At 37.3% G+C, this 19318-nt stretch overlaps 1 protein-coding gene across 1 annotated transcript in view; it reads right to left on the bottom strand.

The window, feature by feature from the left end:
* The window catches only part of MMS22L (MMS22 like, DNA repair protein), a gene marked incomplete at its 5' end in the record, with an annotated part of 108216 nt that overhangs the window by 10634 nt on the left and 78264 nt on the right, over nucleotides 1-19318 (bottom strand). The window contains 4 exons of the mRNA XM_080938565.1: nucleotides 3120-3289; nucleotides 5177-5336; nucleotides 16196-16338; nucleotides 17087-17235. Of these exons, the coding sequence (XP_080794691.1) occupies nucleotides 3120-3289; nucleotides 5177-5336; nucleotides 16196-16338; nucleotides 17087-17235 (622 nt within the window). The remainder of the gene's footprint in view (nucleotides 1-3119; nucleotides 3290-5176; nucleotides 5337-16195; nucleotides 16339-17086; nucleotides 17236-19318) is intronic.

Genomic DNA, 19318 nt, shown 5'->3' with positions numbered 1-19318 from the left:
GTTTAGGAATTTACTAACATGTTCTCCAGCATTAAAATTCATGGTAAAAATTGTATCTACTCACCATCAAGTTGGACTTCTGGCATCATAAATAGGAAAGACATACATGGCCCTTCTCAAACTGACTTTGGATAATACATATGGTATGGAATCTAACCAAGTATATGTATTTTAGAAGCACAACCAAAGGAAGTCAGGCAAACACACAGGAAGAGATAGGGAATGCGTTTCTTCCTCTCCTCCTGCTGAAGATTGACTACCATGATCATCAACTACATACCCACAGTTACTGAATAATAAAATACATGTCATCAGTCTTTTTAAAAATCTTTTTTAAAATCAAAACTCAGTTTGTCATCAAGGAGAAAGGCAAAAGAGTAAAACTCATGTCACAGAGCTTAGACTGCCAATCCCGCAGAGCCACAGACAGGTGGGAGGAGTTAGTTATCATTCAGTCATTTTGGCTAAGAACATAACATTTAAGCTAAAAACAAACAAACAAAAATTTGTAATGGGAGAGGGATGCAGACAACTGAACTTGGACATCTTCTTGGAAGTTTTCCTATGTGACATTGTACCAAGTGCTTTATATTCATTATTTCATTTCAATTTGTAGAATAAATAAGTTAATATTTCATTTCCATTCTACAGTCATGGAAACTGAGATTCAGAGAAATTAAGATATTAAAGGAAGCCAAACGGAATCACAGTATCTTGCTGCATGTACACTGAAAAAAATCCTTCCATGTGAATGAAAGTTAGGAAAATACTCTCATATAACAGTATTTAATATTAGAAATGATTAAATCTATTCCCTCAGGAAAAGAAAGACTTTTCTGCATGTTTGTTAGGATTCCACTGCAGCCGTAACTGGATCCTTATCCAGCATCAAACTCTAGAAGTTCCTTTGCAGTGAAAACCAGTGCAGAGTTGAAATACTGGCAAGAACACAACTAAATGGGCCACAGCAGCGCTTGCTCACCGAGTCTCTTGGTGCAGTGTTTAAGGGAATGCACAGGGAGGAGATGATGGAAAACGAACCCCTCAGACCCGAAGAGGACAGAGCACATTTCACAACAAAAGGTCAGTTTCCTGACAGATGTGTGAAGTGGGTAATTCTACCTGTGTAAGCGAGGTTCAGGAGGTGCATGTAGAACACGCAGGCTACCTGGTACTCACAGCTCTGCTCCACACTGTTCCTTCTGCCTCTCTGCTTGATGACACATAAACTGACTTAAATTCTAACATAAACACTCAACTAGAAGCAGCTTAAAGGTTCTCAGAAATCTCAAAACTTTGCTTTAAAATAAAAAAAAAAATTACCATGGAAGAGACACTAATCAAAACCTGCCCCCTTTCACCTTGGCTTTTTGGGGAACCTCAAAATTTAGAAAGGTCTAGCTTTCAGGGTTGCACACTAATGGAACAGATCAGTATTTCAGACTGCTCATGGGACAGCATTATTTGCACATTCCATTTCAGCTCAAACTAAAGCTCCTAAAAAGCCAACTTTTCCTCTGTGTATTCCAGCCTGTCCCAGAACTCATGGGCCCTGGCATTACCAGTATGTGCCACTGCGTCTAGTGCAAAAAACCAAACCAAACAAACATCCCCCCAAACCAACACAACAATAACCCCACAATTTTATCTTCACTGCTGCTTCTCTAGAATCCCCCAGTTTCCTTACCAGCACCACATTCTAGACTCTACCAGTCTAGTGTAGAAAGCATTCGTTTCTGGTTTTCCACCATATTCAGTGTGTATTGTTAATCAGATCTCATAAAATTTTCTAACATCTACATAAGCTCTCACTGCCTTAGTTTAAACCGTCTAGTATTTCAACAACGAATCATTGCCTTCTGAGTCATAAATCTAACTCCCACACCAGGATCATTTTTCTCAAATACAAGAACTTCCACTTCTCTGCTCCTAATATACCACCATTTCCTATTTGAGAGATGAAGTTCAAATTTTTGGCTTTGAATATGACGCCCTCTATCACATGTCTTCCTACATGATTGTCCAGCCACAACAGAACCATTATCTTTCCCCAGTATGCTAGGTTTTTCCTTAAATCTCTTTCCTTTGTCTTGGTCACAGCACTGGCTGGTTTTGTGTGTCAACTTGTCACAAGCTAGAGTATCAGCAAGTAGAGAGCCTCAGCTGTGGAAAGGATTCCATGAGATCTGGCTGTAGGCAATCCTGTAAGGCATTTTCTTAAATTAGTGACTAATGAATGAGGGCCTAGCCTATTTTGGGTGGTTGCATTCCTGGCCTAGTGGTCCTGGGTTCTATAGGAAAGCAGGCTGAGCAGTACTCCTCCATTGTCTTTATCAGTTCCCACATTCAGGATCCTGCCCTGACTTCCTTTAGCGATGATTAACAGTGTGGAAGTGTAAGCTAAATAAACCCTTTCTTACACAATTTGCTTTTGGGTCAGGGTGTTTTCTTCCAACAGAAGCAAACACAATTACTCTGACAGGAATGGTGGCCCTCTGACTCCGAGGCCTTCTGCCCTTCACACCCAGTGTCATCTGTGTGTGATGCTACTGGCTCTTGGCTCTTCTATCCCAGTCTGGCTATCATAGAACTATGATGTCAAAAGAAAATACTGAGCGAGTTTTTCAACGCTTTTGAGCTCCTTGCTCTTTCCCACCTTAAGCTTTTTTTTCTCTCTTATATCTTTATTTTAAAAAAGAGGAATACATATACAGATTTTTAAAAGCATTTTGGCATAATACTATAGGAATATTTTTGTCAATACTTAATTCTTTTAGAGGTTTGATAGGATGCACTGAAATCCCACTAGTTACCATAAGCATAAAGTACATGTAGGACAGAACGTAACATGGAAGCAGTCCGTTTTCTTGGTGAGTATAGATTCTGCATAATGACCTTTGAATGCCAAAAACTGCCACAAGGCTATATTCTTAGCTCTTGGATTATTAATTAAGGTCCACCACCTTAAGCTTTTTGAAAATTTGTCTCTTCCTTTATTTCCAAGGACAAAGTCATTAACCCTTTCTCAGTGGGTATGCCTCATATAAGTATGTGCTTTGGGGGTTAAAGTGTTTAGCTTTTAAACTGCATCTCAGCCTCTGCTTCCACACTAGGCATACCTGCAGATACAGAGGAAGAGTCTTCTGAATTGCAGTCAGCATGGGCACAGGCAGCTCCTTGTCTTGCTGAAGCACTGTGTGCGGCAGCAACAAACAGTCTATTATCCGAAACAGCAATTTCTGGGCTTTAGAGGTGGCGAAGATTTGTGCCCATGATTTAACAAGAATTCCTAAGAAAAAAGAGAAGCAGCTTCAGTTAATTATCTCCTAGTCAGAATATTTTCTTACTCTCTAAAAAATATATTTTATCATAGAAGCAAGTCAACATAGATAGCAGGAAAATCCCCATAAACCAGGAGTGAAAAGACTAACACCAAGGTGCCCACTTCACTCAGTTAACCAAGGACAAACGAGATGAAACGGCAAAAACCAAGCCTTGGGAACACGGGACGGGCACTGAAGGGGGACTATGACTGGCACACTTGCAACAAGAACAAGGGGGAAGAAGAAGCAAAGACACAGGGACAAAGAAATGACACGTGACATAGGAATGAGAAAACTATACCAAAGCCAAAGCAACCTTCTCCAGTCCATCCCAGCCCCAGAAGGACAATTATGAAGGGGAGTTGAAGGCACTACCCAGGTACTGATTCCTTTTTCAGAAATTACTCAACTACTATTAGAATCCCAGATACTCTCTTTGACCGGAACGTAGCTGTAATGCCTTCTACAGCCTTGTTGAAAAAAGAGGAGCAGTATCCTGAGTTAGGCACTGTCAAGCTGATAAGCCAGTTTCCGTGGTTCCACCCGCACCTATGGTTATATCCCAACCCTAACACACCAAGTCAAGCTCACACCCTCAACCTCTCTACTGGCTCTTTCTCCACTGTGTTCTAAGCCTTTTACGTAAAGAAAACAGCAAGTTACTTGTTCTAATTTCTAATGAACAAACAAGTAATTTACAAGCCATATAACAACCCATTCCCAAGTTTAAGACCTAGACAGATGTCAAGAATCTAGAGCAACATGTTTGTAAAAACAGCTCAAGGCCAAACAACAAAAAAAGCTCTCATAAGCGAAAACTGCCCAAAGCCCACAAATCATCAGCCCACCCGGGATTCTGGGATTCTTGACACAGTTCTCATGTACTCTATAATGTAAAGACAGACTTCTGTAATCATCCACTTAACTTGGCAAAAACTAAATCTGGAAATGTCAGAAAACTTTCTTAGAGACTAATAAATCATAAGCTTGAGTTAAAATAAGAATGTAGATCTTACTGTTGAATTGATAAATCTCTCTCCACTAAATTTTCTAAAATTAAGTAATCTGAATTGCAGTACTGCTTTCAGTGTCTTCTACATTATCCATATTTCCTCAGCTTCAGATTCTCCTTTATCTTTCACAACAAAGATAAAAGGTTTCAGACAGCCCAAATAAGGTTTACTTATACATTCACAAGATTAAAGGGAATAGATTCAAGGTTTTGGCCATAGAGGGAGAAAGAAAAAAAAAAAAAAAAGAACTTATATTCTATATAAAAACTTCTAAGGAAATCTTTCTCATTCCCTTTTATTCAGTTCCTATTTTTGGTTAGCAACATGGTTTTAGTCAAAGATATTCAAATTACTGACTTCCTAAAGAAACATGAACCCCATTGTTACAGAACAAGAACAAGAAAACTTCTTTTGGAAAAGATAGAAAGAGCGTGTGAGGACTAAGATTCAGAGCCTCATTACTGGTTTATCCCAAGTCCTCTGTGGGCCTCCTTCAAGAGAGAACACTAGGAACAACCTTGGGAAGTGATGGCCTTCTAGCCAAGGGTAGATAAACATCAACACAAGATTCTCTTTAGTGGTTTTGGGTATTCAAAATGGATTAAAATGGATTATTTGTTGCAGCTATTTTGTACATATATTGTTATCATAATTAATATCACTATCAACAAAAGCACAGCAAAAAATGAAGGCCAGCATGAATTTTTTTCAGCAAACCACTGTATCTTATGCTTTCTGATGCCTGTGCATAGAGTTAAGTGATGTGGTCAACATATTTTTTTCTCCTTGGATCTTACTGGCTTGAGTTAAGGAAATGTAGCAAAAACAGGAAATACATACCCATTATCCCATAAGTCAGCTGCAACCCTGCACTGGAAACTTTTTTCCCCAAGTAAGGTTTTATGTACTTTAATACTTCACCAAGGTATTCTAAGGACTTTGTGACCATGGCAGACTTCTCAGAAAATGTCTGGAGAGTCCTGTAAGTCACACCAACAGCCTATAAATAAAGAAATGTTAAACAAGGTTTAAACATTCCAAGTCTTATACAATACAGGCCATGAAAAATAATGTTTTCTTTCTTTCTCACTACACATGCATTTTATACTAAGGTCTTATTCTTCAGGCAGTGGTGGTGTGTGCCTTTGATCTCAGCACTCAGGAGGCAGAGACAGGAGGATCTCTCAAGTCTCAGCCACCTCTACAGAGTGAGTTCCAGGACAGCTAGGGCATCATGAAAAACCCTGATGCAAAAAAATCAACCAAATAAACAAACCAAAAACCAAAAACCTGAAGTGAATAAAGTTTTACCTTCTATAATTAAAGGTCAGTGGACAAATTAAAAAGCAAAGAAAAACAATTCATTAGTAGGTTATTTACAAGACATGATTCAGAAATCATTAGAAGAAACAAACTGCTATACTGAGGTTTTAAATTAGCTAAAGCTTTCAAATAGGTTGGTTCATAATCCATGACTGGAAATTCCCAGATTCCTACTACAAAGAGTAGCAAGTAGCATTGCCAAATGTTTACAAGTACAATCTCTTAAATTACCTCTATGACATGAATTGATGTCCCTCCACAATTTACAGCATAAATAATACTGTAGATGAGGCAACAGGTAGCTAGCTTCATGTTCTTAGTGGAGACCTCAAGAAAATGTGGTTGAGAGGCTAAAGATGAGATACGCCTACAGTGGTCAACAGAAATGTGAGGTAAGGCAGGAAGAAGAGGAAGGAAAGGAGACAATAAGCCCAACAGGCTTGGAGGATAAGCAGATTGTAAGAAGCTATTAAAAAAAAAAAAAATCAAGCGATAACTGCAGAATAGATCAGAATATTTGAGGGAAGTTTTCAGACCACTCTGGGAGCTCACAAAGGATTTCAATGGCCTACATCAGGACCAAAACAGCACCAAAGTAATGTGATCTTCCTTACCAGCTCCTAGTGGGTAGATCAGGACAAAAGCCAGGGGCTGTGTTGCCTCAAGGCTGAGGTTATATAAAAGATCACAAGTGGAGAACAGTGTTCAGAATAGTTGACATTAGGTTCCAAGAGGTCTAATTATGGTAGGTAAATACGGAAGTATAGCCCTGAGAGGGTAAACAGAAGTAGATCACGTGGGATGAAGAAAAGGGAAAAAACCTAGTGACATGGGCAAATGAGAGATGTATTTTACTAACTAACCCTTTTCTTTTTATTTAGGTTTCTGCTGTTTGAAAATTTCATTCTTCTGAAGTTCATAAACGTTTGATCTCTGCTACCTTATAACCAAGAATACCTTGAAACTTTCATTGTTTATGTCAAGATACTTATTAATTGGGAGCCTAGACTTCTCATATATGACATGCAAAGAGAAAGAGGAAAGTGCTGGTAGGAGCTTAGTAGGGCTACAGCAAATGAAGGAAGTCCAATTTTACAAATACACATAGCTAGAAAAGTATTCTGAAAGCTGTTTCAAATAACTAGGAAGCTTTTCATCCTATTATGACAAAATTTTCAAGTGACATTTCTTAGAAGCCAATAGTAAATAAAATTGAATACGCTCATGAACTCTAAAACCATAATACACAGTAACTTTGAATGAGTATTTTAAGTCACGAATAGTTGCTAAATACACCTGGAAAATTGTAAAGTTAATGAGTGATACTGCTTCCCAGTATTGACATTTCCATCATGGGAAAAACTGATGCACACTGATAACAGCCCCAGTCCCACAGACGTCTCTAAATATCGGGGAGTTCTGGGCTCAGGAAGGTTCATGTAAATTTCCTAAATTTTAATTCTCTCGAAAACCTGCAGTGCATTATTAGCAACAAATACTGTCAGTTGTTTTCTTTGAAGTGATAGGCTTACTTACTTCATTCACTGCTAAAAAAAAAAGAAATGTCTGCCAAATGCCCAAGTCTGAATCATCACATTCTGTCAGTTTTCCTTCAAGATGAAAGCAGTCTGCGCAGCGTGCGACGGTGCTCACAGGCTCTTTAGACAGCGCACTGCTCTGGCACACTGAAGCCCTTCACTGCGCTCTGCACCTTCATCTGGAGAATGAGCTTACGGCAGGATTTCATGAACTTTCAAATCTTATCCCCTAACTAATAGATACCAATCCTTAATGAGCTAGCTTTACTTTTCTAATTTATAAAAGTATACATTTTAATGGATATCATTATAATCTGAGGCCATAGTGCTGGTCCATGCTTTCACAAAATTTGTGAAAATGTCAGTATAGTTTTGGGATAAAGAACATCATGAGAAGGTATTATAACTCATGGGAGTCTATAAACAAACTGTACTTCAATATTAGTGGCCATGGTACCTAAAAACGTATGTTTAACTTTAATTTCTCCCAAACTAAAAACCATGCATATCCACATTTTCAAATATATAAAAGTATTATTTGAAACATATATAATATATGTAGTGGTTTAAAAAGCCATGACCCCACAGGCTCACAGCAAGGGCACTATTAGGTGTGGAGTAGATGTGGCCTTCTTGGAGAAAGTGATTAACTGTGGAGTGGGCTTTGAAGTCGTCTATGCTCAGTGTGGTACACAGTCTCCTACTGCTTCCTACAGATCAAGATGTGGAGCGCTCAGCTTCTCCTACAGCATGTGTGGCTGCATGCTGCCGTGCTTCCCACCATGATCATCACGAACCACAGCCCGAACTAAATGTGTCCCTGTTTTAAGACTTGGCATGATCATTGAGTCTCTTCACAGAAATAGAAACTGTCAAACAATATATATATTATGTGTAATATATACGTAGTATATATATTCATAACATACACAAATATATACACTTTTCTTTTTTAATTTAATGTGTGAAACGCTCACAGAAGCCAAAAGACAGTAAGTCCCCCAGAACTGAAGGTAACTATTTGCTAGCTGCCATGTTGGTATTCAGAATTAAACCTGGGTCCTCATTAATAGCTACAAATACTCTCAGCTAATGAACCATCTTTACAGACATAATGTGTTTCTTAGTACTTTGGTAATAACTACATACATACCATCATAGCATACTATTACTTCCATGTAGAAAAATCACATTAAGCCCAACATTGGTGTGTGCATATATATGTATGTATGTATGTGCGTGTGTGCATATATATATACATATACATACATATATACATATATACACACACATATATATAGGCATGCACACACATAAAGCACACATCTAAAAACAGACCTTAGTATTTGGGGCTTTAAAGTTTTGGAGGACTTCTTTCTATGATTCTCTTATAAAAATGGCTTACTATACCTACAATCAATAGGTTTTATATTACATACTTGCCTTCATTCCCAAAGTATAAGACAAGGAGAGTTCATATAACTTGCCATGGACATTGAGAGCTGGTCAACACAACTCTGATGTTTTGCCACAAATTGTTACTGCAGATATACTATGTCATAGGTCACTTCATTGGGAAAAGATTCACAGAAACATTTGGGGTGTTCTGATTTGTTTGTTTGTTGGTATCCAGATTTCATCCCATGTACATTTCCTCTATATCCTGTGCTTTTTCATACTTTCTTTCACAGGCTCTAGTGGCTATATGCTGAGTCCCATGAGAACTAGAAGACAGCTGAAACTTCTCCTAAGGAGCAATGTCTCCTAAGGACAGCTTTCAATTCCTCCTAAAGGTGAACCATAATCTATATTACTTTTGCTAACTTTTACAAAAAGTTATCTAGCTAAAACAGACTTAAAACAACAACAACAACAGCAAAACAAAAAACCTCATGTTCTTCAGGGGATAAATTGTAAATACTTTACATTAAGACACTCTGATTTTCTCCTATTGATGAACCTACTGACAGATAGGCGTTAAGTATTTAACACTTTGCATCTTTATTTTAACCTTTGTATAATTTAAATTCTCAGATCAGCAAAGTTCCTTTTAGATCAGAGACTACTTTAGGAGCCATTCCACTGCTATTGGGACCCACAACTGCCTAGAGAGAGCTGAGCACCAAGGGGCGCTCTCATTCCTAAGCCCACAGGAGGGACAAGCTCTAGTCAGAGACAGTAAGATCAACTAATATCACAGATAGCAAGATGGCAAGCAGCAAGCTCAAGAATCTAAGCAACAGAACCCAAGACAACCTGACAATATCAGAACCCAGTTCTCCCACCACAGCAAGAGATATCCCAACACACCAGATAAACAAGATTTAAACTTACAATCATACCTTAAGATAATGATAGAGGACTTTAAGAAGGACATAAATAACTCCCTTAAAGAAAAACAGGAAAACACAGGCAAACAAGTAGAAACCCTTAAAGAAGAAATAGAAAAGTGACTTAAAGTGCTATAAGAAAACACAACCAAACAGATGAAGAAATTGAACAAAACCATCAGGGATCTAAAATTGGAAATAGAAACAATAAAGATACCACAAAAAGACACAACCCTGGAAATAGAATATGTAAAAGAGATCAGGAGTCATAGATGCCCATCAGCAATAGAATACAAGATGGAAGAGAGAATCTCAGGTGTGACACAAGTCAGAGAAAATGCAAAAATCTCCTAACCCAAACAATGCAGGAAATCCAGGGCACAATGAGAAGACCAAAACCCATAGATAATCGGTACAGAGGAGAGCAAAGATTCCCAACTTAAAGGGCGAGTGCATATCTTCAACAAAATTATATAAGAAAACTTCCCTAACCTAAAGAAAGAGATGTCCATGAACATACAAGAAACCTACAGAACTATAAATAGATTGGACCAAAAAAAAAAATTCCTTCCATCATGTAATAGTCAAAACACCAAATGTACAAAACAAAGAAAGAATATTAAAAGCAGTAAGGGAAAAAGAACAAGTAACATTTAAAGGCAGAACTATCAGAATTACACCAGACTTTTCAACAGAGACTACAAAAGCTAGAAGATCTTGGACAGACACCATACAGACCATAAGAGAAAACAAATGCCAACCCAGGTTACTATATCCAGCAAAACTCTCAATTAACAAAGATATTCCATGAAAAAAAAAAAACAAACAAACAAATTTACACAATATCTTTCCACAAATCCAGCCCCACAAAAGATAATAGATAGAAAACTTCAAAACAAGGAGGGAAACTACACCCTGGGAAAAATCAAAAAAATAATCCTCTTACAACAAAACCAAAAGAAGAAAAGCTTTCAAACATAATTCTACCTCTAACAGCAAAAATAAAAAGAAACAACAATCACTATTCCTTAATATCTTTTAACATCAATGGACTCAACTCCCCAATAAAAAGACATAGACTATCAGACTAGATATGTAAACAGGACCCAGCATTTTGCTGCATAAAGGAAACTCATCTCAGAGAAAAAGACACACACCACCTCAGAGTAAAAGGCTGGGAAAAAAATTCCAAGAAACAAGCTGGAGTAGTCATTCTAATATCCAAAAAGAAAAAGAAAAAAAATTTCAACCAAAAGTTATCAAAAAAGATAAGGAAGGACACTTCATACTCATCAAAGGAAAAACATCAAGATGAACTCTCAATCCTGAACATCTATGCTCCAAATGTAAGAGCACCCATATTAATAAAAGAAGCCTTATTAAAGCTCAAAGCATACATTGCACCTAGTGGGACACTTCAACACCCTACTCTCTCTCATTAATAGACAGATCATGGAAGCAGAAATGGAAAAGAGACACAGTGAAACTAATAGAAGTTATAAATCAGATAAATTTAACAGACATCTATAGAATGTTTCATCTTAAAACAAAGAATAGGCCTTCTTCTCATCACCTCACAGTACATTCTCTAGTTGACCATACAGTCGGTCACAAAACAGGCCTCAACAGACACAAGAACATCAAAATAATCCCAAGCATCCTATTAGATCACCATGGACTAAGGATGGTCTTCAACAACAACAAAAAGTCCATATACACATGGAAGCTGAACAATGTTCTATTCAACAATAGCTTGGTCAAGGAAGAAATAAGGAAAGAAATCAAAGACTTTGTAGAATTTAGTGAAAATGAAGGCACAATATACTCAAAACTTATGGGATACAATGCAGGCAGTGCTTAGAGGAAAACTCATAGCTCTGAGTGCATTCAAAAAGATACTGGAGAGAGCATACACTAGCAGTTTGACAAGCACACCTGAAAGCTCTAGAACAAAAAGAAGCAAATGCACCCAAATGGCAGGACATAATCAAACTCAGAGCTGAAATCAACCAAGAAGAAACAAAAAGAACTATACAAAGAATCAACAAAACCAAGAGCTGGTTCTTTCAGAAAACCAACAAGATCAATAAACCGTTAGCCAGACTAACAGGAGGGCACAGACACAATATCCAAATTAACAAAATCAGAAATGAAAGGGGAGACATAACAATAGAAACTGAAAAAGTTCAAAAAAATTATTAGATATTACTCCAAAAGCATATAGGCAACAAAACTGAAAGAATATGGATGAAATAAAAAATTTTCTAGACAGGTACCAGGCACCAAAGTTAAATCAGGATCAGATAAACCATCTAAATAGCCCCCATAACCCCTAAAGAAATGGAAGCAGTCATCAATAGTCTCCCAACCAAAAAAAAAAAAAAAAAAAAAAAAAACCCAGGACCAGATGGGTGTAGTGCAGACTTCTACCAGACCTTCATAGAAGACCTAATACCAATACTCTCTCAACTATTCTACAAAACAGAAACAGAAGAAACATTTCCCAATGAATGAACATTTCTATGAAGCCACAAATACGCTTATACCTAAACCACACAAAGACCCTACAAAGAAAGAGAACTTCAGAATTTCCCTCATGAACATCGATGCAAAAAATACTTAATAAAATTCTTGCAAACGAAACCCAAAAACACATCAAAACAATCATTCACCATAATCAATTAGGCTTTGTCCCAGAAATTCGGGGATGGTTCCATATACAGAAATTCATCAATGTAATCCACTATATAAACAAAGAAAACCACATGATCATCTCATTAGATGCTGAAACAGCATTTGACAAAATCCAACACCCCTTCATGACAAAACTCTAGAAAAGATCAGAAATTCAAGGCCCATACCTAAATATAGCAAAATCAATATACAGCAAACCAGTAGCCAACATCAAACTAAATGGTGAGAAACTTGAAGCAATCCCACTAAAATCAGGTACTAGACAAGGCTGCCCACTCTCCCCCTACCTATTCAATATAGTACTGGAAGTCCTGGCCAGACCAATTAGACCACACAAGGAGGTCAAAAAAAAAACACGAATTGGAAAAGGAGAAGTTAAATATCACTATTTGCAGATGATATGATAGTAAATTTAATTGACCCCAGAATTTCCACCAGAGAACTTCTACAGCTGATAAACAACTTCAGCAAAGTGGCTGGATATAAATTTAACTCAAACAAATCAGTAGCCTTCCTCTATTCAAACAATAAACAGGTTGAGAAGGAAATTTAGGAATTCGACACCCTTCACAATAGTCACAAATAATATAAAATACCTTGGTGTGACCCTAACCAAGGAAGTGAAAGATCTGTAGGACAAGAACTTCAAGTTGCCTAAGAAAGAAACTGAAGAAGATCTTAGAGATGGAAAGATTTTCCTTGCTCATGGTTGGCAGGATTAATATAATAAAAATGACCATCTTGTCAAAAGCAATCTACAGATTCAGTGTAATCCCCATCAAAATTCCAACTCAAATTTTCATAGAGTTAGAAAGAGCAATTTGCAAAGTCATTTGGAATGACAAAAAACCCAGAATAGCAAAAACAATCTTCAACAATAAAAGAACTTCTGGAGGAATCACCGTCCCTGACTTTAAGCTGCTGTATCACAGATCAGTTGTGATAAAAACTGCATAGCATTGGTACAGAGACAGGCAGGTAGATCAATGGAATAAAATTGAAGACACAGAAATGAACCCACACATCTATGGTCACTTGATCTTTGACAAAGGAGCTAAAAACATTCAATTAAAAAAAAGACAGCATCTTCAAAAAATGGTGCTGGTTAAACTGGCAGTCAGCATATAGAATAATACAAAAAGATTCATTCTTATCTCCCTGTATAAAGTTCAAGTCCAAGTGAATCAAAGACCTCCACATAAAACGAGGTACACTGAAACTAATAGAACACATAGACAAGGGGAAATTTCCTGAACAGAACACCAATGGCTTATCTTCTAAGATCAAGAATTGACAAATGGAACCTCATAAACCTGCAAAGCTTCTGTAAGGAAAAGGACATTGTCAATTTGACAAAATGGCAACCAAGAGATTGGGAAAAGATCTTTACCAATCCCACATCCAATAGAGGGTTAATATCCAATATATACGAAGAACTCAAGAAGTTAAGACTCCAGAGTATCAAATAACCCTATTAAAAATGGGGTACAGAGCTAAACAAAGAATTCTCAACTGAGAAATATCAAATGGCTGAGAAGCACCTAAAGAAAAGTTCAACAACCTTTAGTCATCAGGGAAATGCAAATCAAAACAACCCTGAGATTCCACCTCACACCAGTCAGAATGGTTAAGATCACAACTGAGGTGACAGCAGATGCTGACAAGAATGTTGGGAAAGAAGAACACTCATCTATTGTTGGTGGGATTGTGAACTGGTTCAACTGCTCTGGAAATCAGTCTGGAGGTTCCTCAGAAAATTGGTCATAGTACGATCTGAGGACCCAGCTATACCACTCCTGGGCATATACCTAAAAAAGCTCTAACATGTAACAAGGGCACATGCTCCACTATATTCATAGAAACCTTATTTATAATAGCCAGAAGCTGGAAAGAACCCAGATGTCCTTCAACAGAGGAATGGATACAGAAATTGTGGTACATTTACACAATTACACTACTCAGCTATTAGAAACAATGACTTCATGAAATTATTAGACTAATGGATGGAACTAGAACCTATCATCCTGAGTGAGATAACCCAGTCACAAAAGAACACACATGATATGCACTCACTGATAAGCAGATACTAGCCCAAAAGTTCAGAATACCCAAGAAACAATTCACAGACCTTATGTAGCTCAAAAAGAAGGAAGACCAGAATGTGGATGCTTCAGTCCTTAGAACGGAACAAAATACTCATGGAAGGCAAATAGAGGAGCAGGGACTGAAGAAAAGACCATCCAGAGACTGCCTCACCAGGGGATCCATCCCATATGCAGACACCAAACCCAGTCATTATTGCTGATGCAATAGTGTTTGCTAACAGGAGCCTGATATGGATATCTCCTTAGCAGCTCTGTCAGAGCCATACAGATACTGATATAGATGAGCATGTTTGTAGCTAACCACCGAACTGAGCATAGGGACCCAATGGAGGAACTAGAGAAAAGAGTGAAGGAGCTGAAAGGGTTTGCAACCCCATGGGAAGAACAACAATATCAATCAACCACCCCTAATACAAGTACACATGGAGAGACCCATGGCTTCGGCTACATATGTAGCAGAGGATGGCATTGTCTGGCATCAATGGGAAAAGAGGCCTTTGGTCCAGTGAAAGCTCATTTTCCTAACGTAGGGAAGGCACTGAGGTAGAAGTAGGTAGTTGGGAGTGGGAGCATCTTCATGGACACAAGGGGAGCTTGGAGGGGGCATGAGAGAAGGTGGAAAGGAGATAACACTTAAAATGTAAATACAAAGAATATCCAATAAAAAATATCAAAAAAAAGACTACTTTCGCTTTTTCAAATCCCTAAGGAGTCCTAGATAATGCTATCTAGCATTTTGCAAAAACATATCATTGATTTATTGTTAGAAAGCAAATTCATTTAGGTCGGATTAAATTAGAGGAGACCTAACTGCTAACAGAAAGCCTGCCCCTTCTTTTTAACCCAAAATTGTTGATCAGGTCTCACTCAACAGTTATATAAAATACTCAAATGCATATTTCACATCTGCATATTATTATGTTACTATTAGCTACCATTAGGACTGACAAGACATCCTTAATTGTGATACAATTGCTTTTAAAATTACTGGAAATCAATGAAATTAACTGAGTTAACAATATAGAAATAAATAAATAAGGGGGGGGGCCTGGAGAGATGGCTCAGTGGTTAAGAGCACTGACTGCTTTTCCAGAGGTCCTGAGTTCAATTCCCAGAAACAACATGGTGGCTCACAACCATCTGTAATGGGATCTGATTGATGCCTTGTTCTGGTGTGTCTGACAGCTACAGTGGACTCATATATGTAAAGTAAATTAATCTTAAAAAAAAAAAAAGAAACAGCTTATTGGTTGAAATTGTTTTCACACACTTCGTATCTTATTTTCATGTAGTTAGTATCAGCAGGCTGGAAAGTAAACCTACTTTTTCTGTGAATAACGCACAAAACACAATAATGAATCAACAGTTTCAGCTAGGATGAAACTACCACATGTTACATTCCTGTAAAATTAATGATCAGAACTGTAATTTTAGACGGAATGTATTATGGAGTAAAATAAAAAGAAATGGATTAGATTTTCAAGTTCTGGTCCTACTATGAAATAGCTGGTGCCTGTATTTGCAGCAGTGCTGTAGGGCAGTAAATACTCAGCTGGACGACTGTGGGCTCTATTGTTACCCACCAATATTAACAGAAAGACGCTATTTAATTTCAGGTGGCCTTGAAGCAACGCTTCCATGTGCTCGTCCTTCCTTTTATTATTCATTATGCATGGATTTTTGGCTGTCTTTAGAGTAAATCATACTATACCTGAAAGCAACATTTCCCTTACTCCAAAATTTTATAATAGCAGGCAACCAGCAATATGACTTGTTAATTTAAACAACTCATTTTATAGAAAAAAATTAATAATACTTCAAGGTATTCTGAAAACATTTGATTTTGGAAGATTATACTAAAGAAAATACCTCAAGGAATTGAATAAGTGCTTGTTTGGGGTCTTCTGGGTTGGGCAAATATTCAATTTGAGCCTTTGAAAAGATATTCTTTACTTCGGAGAGTGTAAACAGTAATCTTGTCATTTCAGCCAGCTGGTCCATGTACTCTTTTTCTATTAAAATGAGATAATGATCATACTTATTAATAAATATGCAATAAAATTTAAAATCTTGGCTAAGTTGTACATATTCTAATGTACATACATACATACATATGCTGGAATACGTTCTTCAATTTTGAAGTATGCTACAAACACTAAAAAATTTTCACAAAATTAAAACTGAAATTAGACTTTTCATACTCACAATCATCCTAACCCAAAAACTTACTGAGGTATAATAAACTATATAAGATATAAAAGAAAAAGTACAACTTTTCCCAGCCTGGTCTCAAAGGCTACACAAAACAGCTTTTTAAAAAGCCATTACACACAAAACAAAACTTCATGGAAATTCTAAAATGCACAAATCATATTCAGTGACTAACAGCAAAACAGAAAATTTCATTAAAATAGGGCAAATATAAAATAGGGCTGCATGTTCTTCTCTTTTGGTCCTCAGTATGTTTCTGGTTGTTTTGTACAGGATCACCTTCTTTAGGGGTAAAGCAGCATGTCAGCTGAGGAAGAAGTTTTGGTTCTTAGTGCTAAGGAAATTAATGCTTTTAGCTTTGCAGTAGGGATATTTGGCATATGTAATAACAATAAAGTATCAACCAAAAGAAACAGACTGCAGAAGTGCATTTTAAGTATATGTATAGCTAATTATAAATATATTTTGAATATCTGATGTTAGTTTATTTAATCCAGAGATCCAAAAACTTCCCATAGAAACTGCATACATGCCTTATATGACACTTACCCGTGGCCTGTTCAGGATTCATATCAATCAGCAAATCAGGTTCAGAGAGATGTTTTATGTGCATTTGCAAAACACAACGGACCCATGATCTTACAGTTAAGGACTGAAAAGATACACAACTTGACTGAGACAGTGCTTCACATACTGTGCTGCAAAAACAAGTTGAGGAACATTAAACCCAAAGTGCAATGGGGTCCACAGAAAAGAGCTTGGGAAGAAAGCCATTCATGCAACTCCCTTGGCGTCACTGAGTTCAGAGAACACAGTATTTCAACATGCTGAAAATGAACATGGCAGATATACATGAAAGGGTATGTTAAACATCTTTTTTTTTTTCATTTCTAATATTCTAATGTTTAAATTTCCCTTTCTATTGTTAGAGTTCCTACAGGCTTATGCCAAAAACAAAAAATGTAGAAAGCATGAAATCACAAGAAGGTGTAACTAGGCAATATAATAATATAATAGGTAAGCAATGAAACCCAAACAACAACAACAACAACAACAAAAACAAACAGAAATATAGTATAAATAGCATTGAACAGATGAGGGGATAATAAAAGATGTTCAGGACAAATCTCTCTGTCTCTTGACTGACCAATCAATCATGTTTTCATCCTTTCCTTCTTCACTTTATTTATAAGCACTCGTTATCAAAGATTACCACACACAAAATTCCAAAACACTATTTTCCAGGAAGTAAAAGAAGCTTCCTTTGTCTTTCTTTTTCTTCATATTCCTGCATTTTAATCTGTAAATATCAGTGTCAAGACTCACAGGGATTTATGTTTGCCCTGAGCAACATAAATCAGGTTTGGCAGGGTGGGGTGTTGAGGCCCTTCCCCATAAGTCTTAAAGCTAATTTTGCACAGAGAGCAACCTACCTAATGTACTCAAGGGATGGCTTATGTGCTTTCAAAGGCCTAAACCTCCTTTTTCTTAAGCCAGACACATAACCGAGTCTACTTTCTAATCTACGAGGGGCTGCGGGGATAAAATGATTGGCATAGTTGTAGCCTCAACACCACACTATGCAACATCAAACAATCTTTGTCTTCTCATTTTGTTTTGAGACATGTTCACGTAGCAAAACCAGAGGCTTTCCACTTGGCTGTCTTCCCGTACTGCTTTTTTCACAGGGTTTTTGAGGCAGGTGCTCGCCATTTGGAATGGTCAGCAAGCTCCTATGGCCCACCTACTTCCCTATCCTAGCACTGTGGTCACAGAGGGTCACTTTTACCTGGGAACTTGGAATCCACACTTGTGCCATCATTTTGTACAACAAACACCTTACTATGCTATCTCCCCAAAGCCTAAAACAATACTTAATTAATCAGTTAACTAATTTTGAAATATGGTCTCACTAGAGCTTTGGCTGTCTTGGATCAGGCTGACCTCACAGATTCTGCTTCCTGAGTGTTAGGATTAATGTTTGGCTTAAAACAATTTTTTTTTAAAATAGAAGTAAATTATAAATTTTAAGTTTTAAAACACTCTAAATTGAAGTTTTTCTTTAAAAGACTACAACACAAATTGGTTAGTTATTACCTATATAACTTTCTTAGAGCTAATTAACAACTTTGTGTTACTGTTTCTTCATTACTAATAAACAATACTTTAAAAATAAATACTAGTGTGTATTCACACATGCATGTAAACACACATACAGAGAGTTCACTTTTGTTCCCCAGAGTCTGTCTTACATCTCTCAGGTGGACCTCATGTTTCAAAATTAAATCTTTTGAATTATACCATAAATGCTATGGCCATCATTTGTACTCCCATTTTAAAAAGGGTGTGAGTTGGGAAGGGGGGCTCAGTAACAGTAGAGGAAGACAAAACAAACAAACAAAAACAAAAACCCACCATGGATCTGAAGACTCAGCCCTACCTAAACTACCATGATGAGGAAATACAAAGAATAGGAAAAAAAGAGGTGGGGAGGGAGGGGGAGAGAGAAAGAAAAGAAACTCTACAAGGAGCAGTTCTTCTCCAGAGAGAAAGGCCATGGCTAAGGAGAGCAGGAAAAATGAAATAGTAAACATCATTTAAAGAGACCAAAAAAAAAGAAAGGAAAAGGAAGGAGGAGGAAGAGGAAAAAGAGGAGGAGGAGGAGGAGGAGGAGGAAGAAGAGAAAGAGTAGCCTTTTCTTTGTTGGTAATGACATTATTAAGTATAAAGACCCTTTAGATAAATGGGGCTACATTTTAAGAGGGCCCAGGAAGCACATGG

This window comes from Micromys minutus (assembly GCF_963924665.1).
Source record: "Micromys minutus genome assembly, chromosome: 26".
Taxonomy (NCBI): Eukaryota; Metazoa; Chordata; class Mammalia; order Rodentia; family Muridae; genus Micromys; species Micromys minutus.
This window is presented reverse-complemented; position numbering and strand designations above follow the sequence as displayed.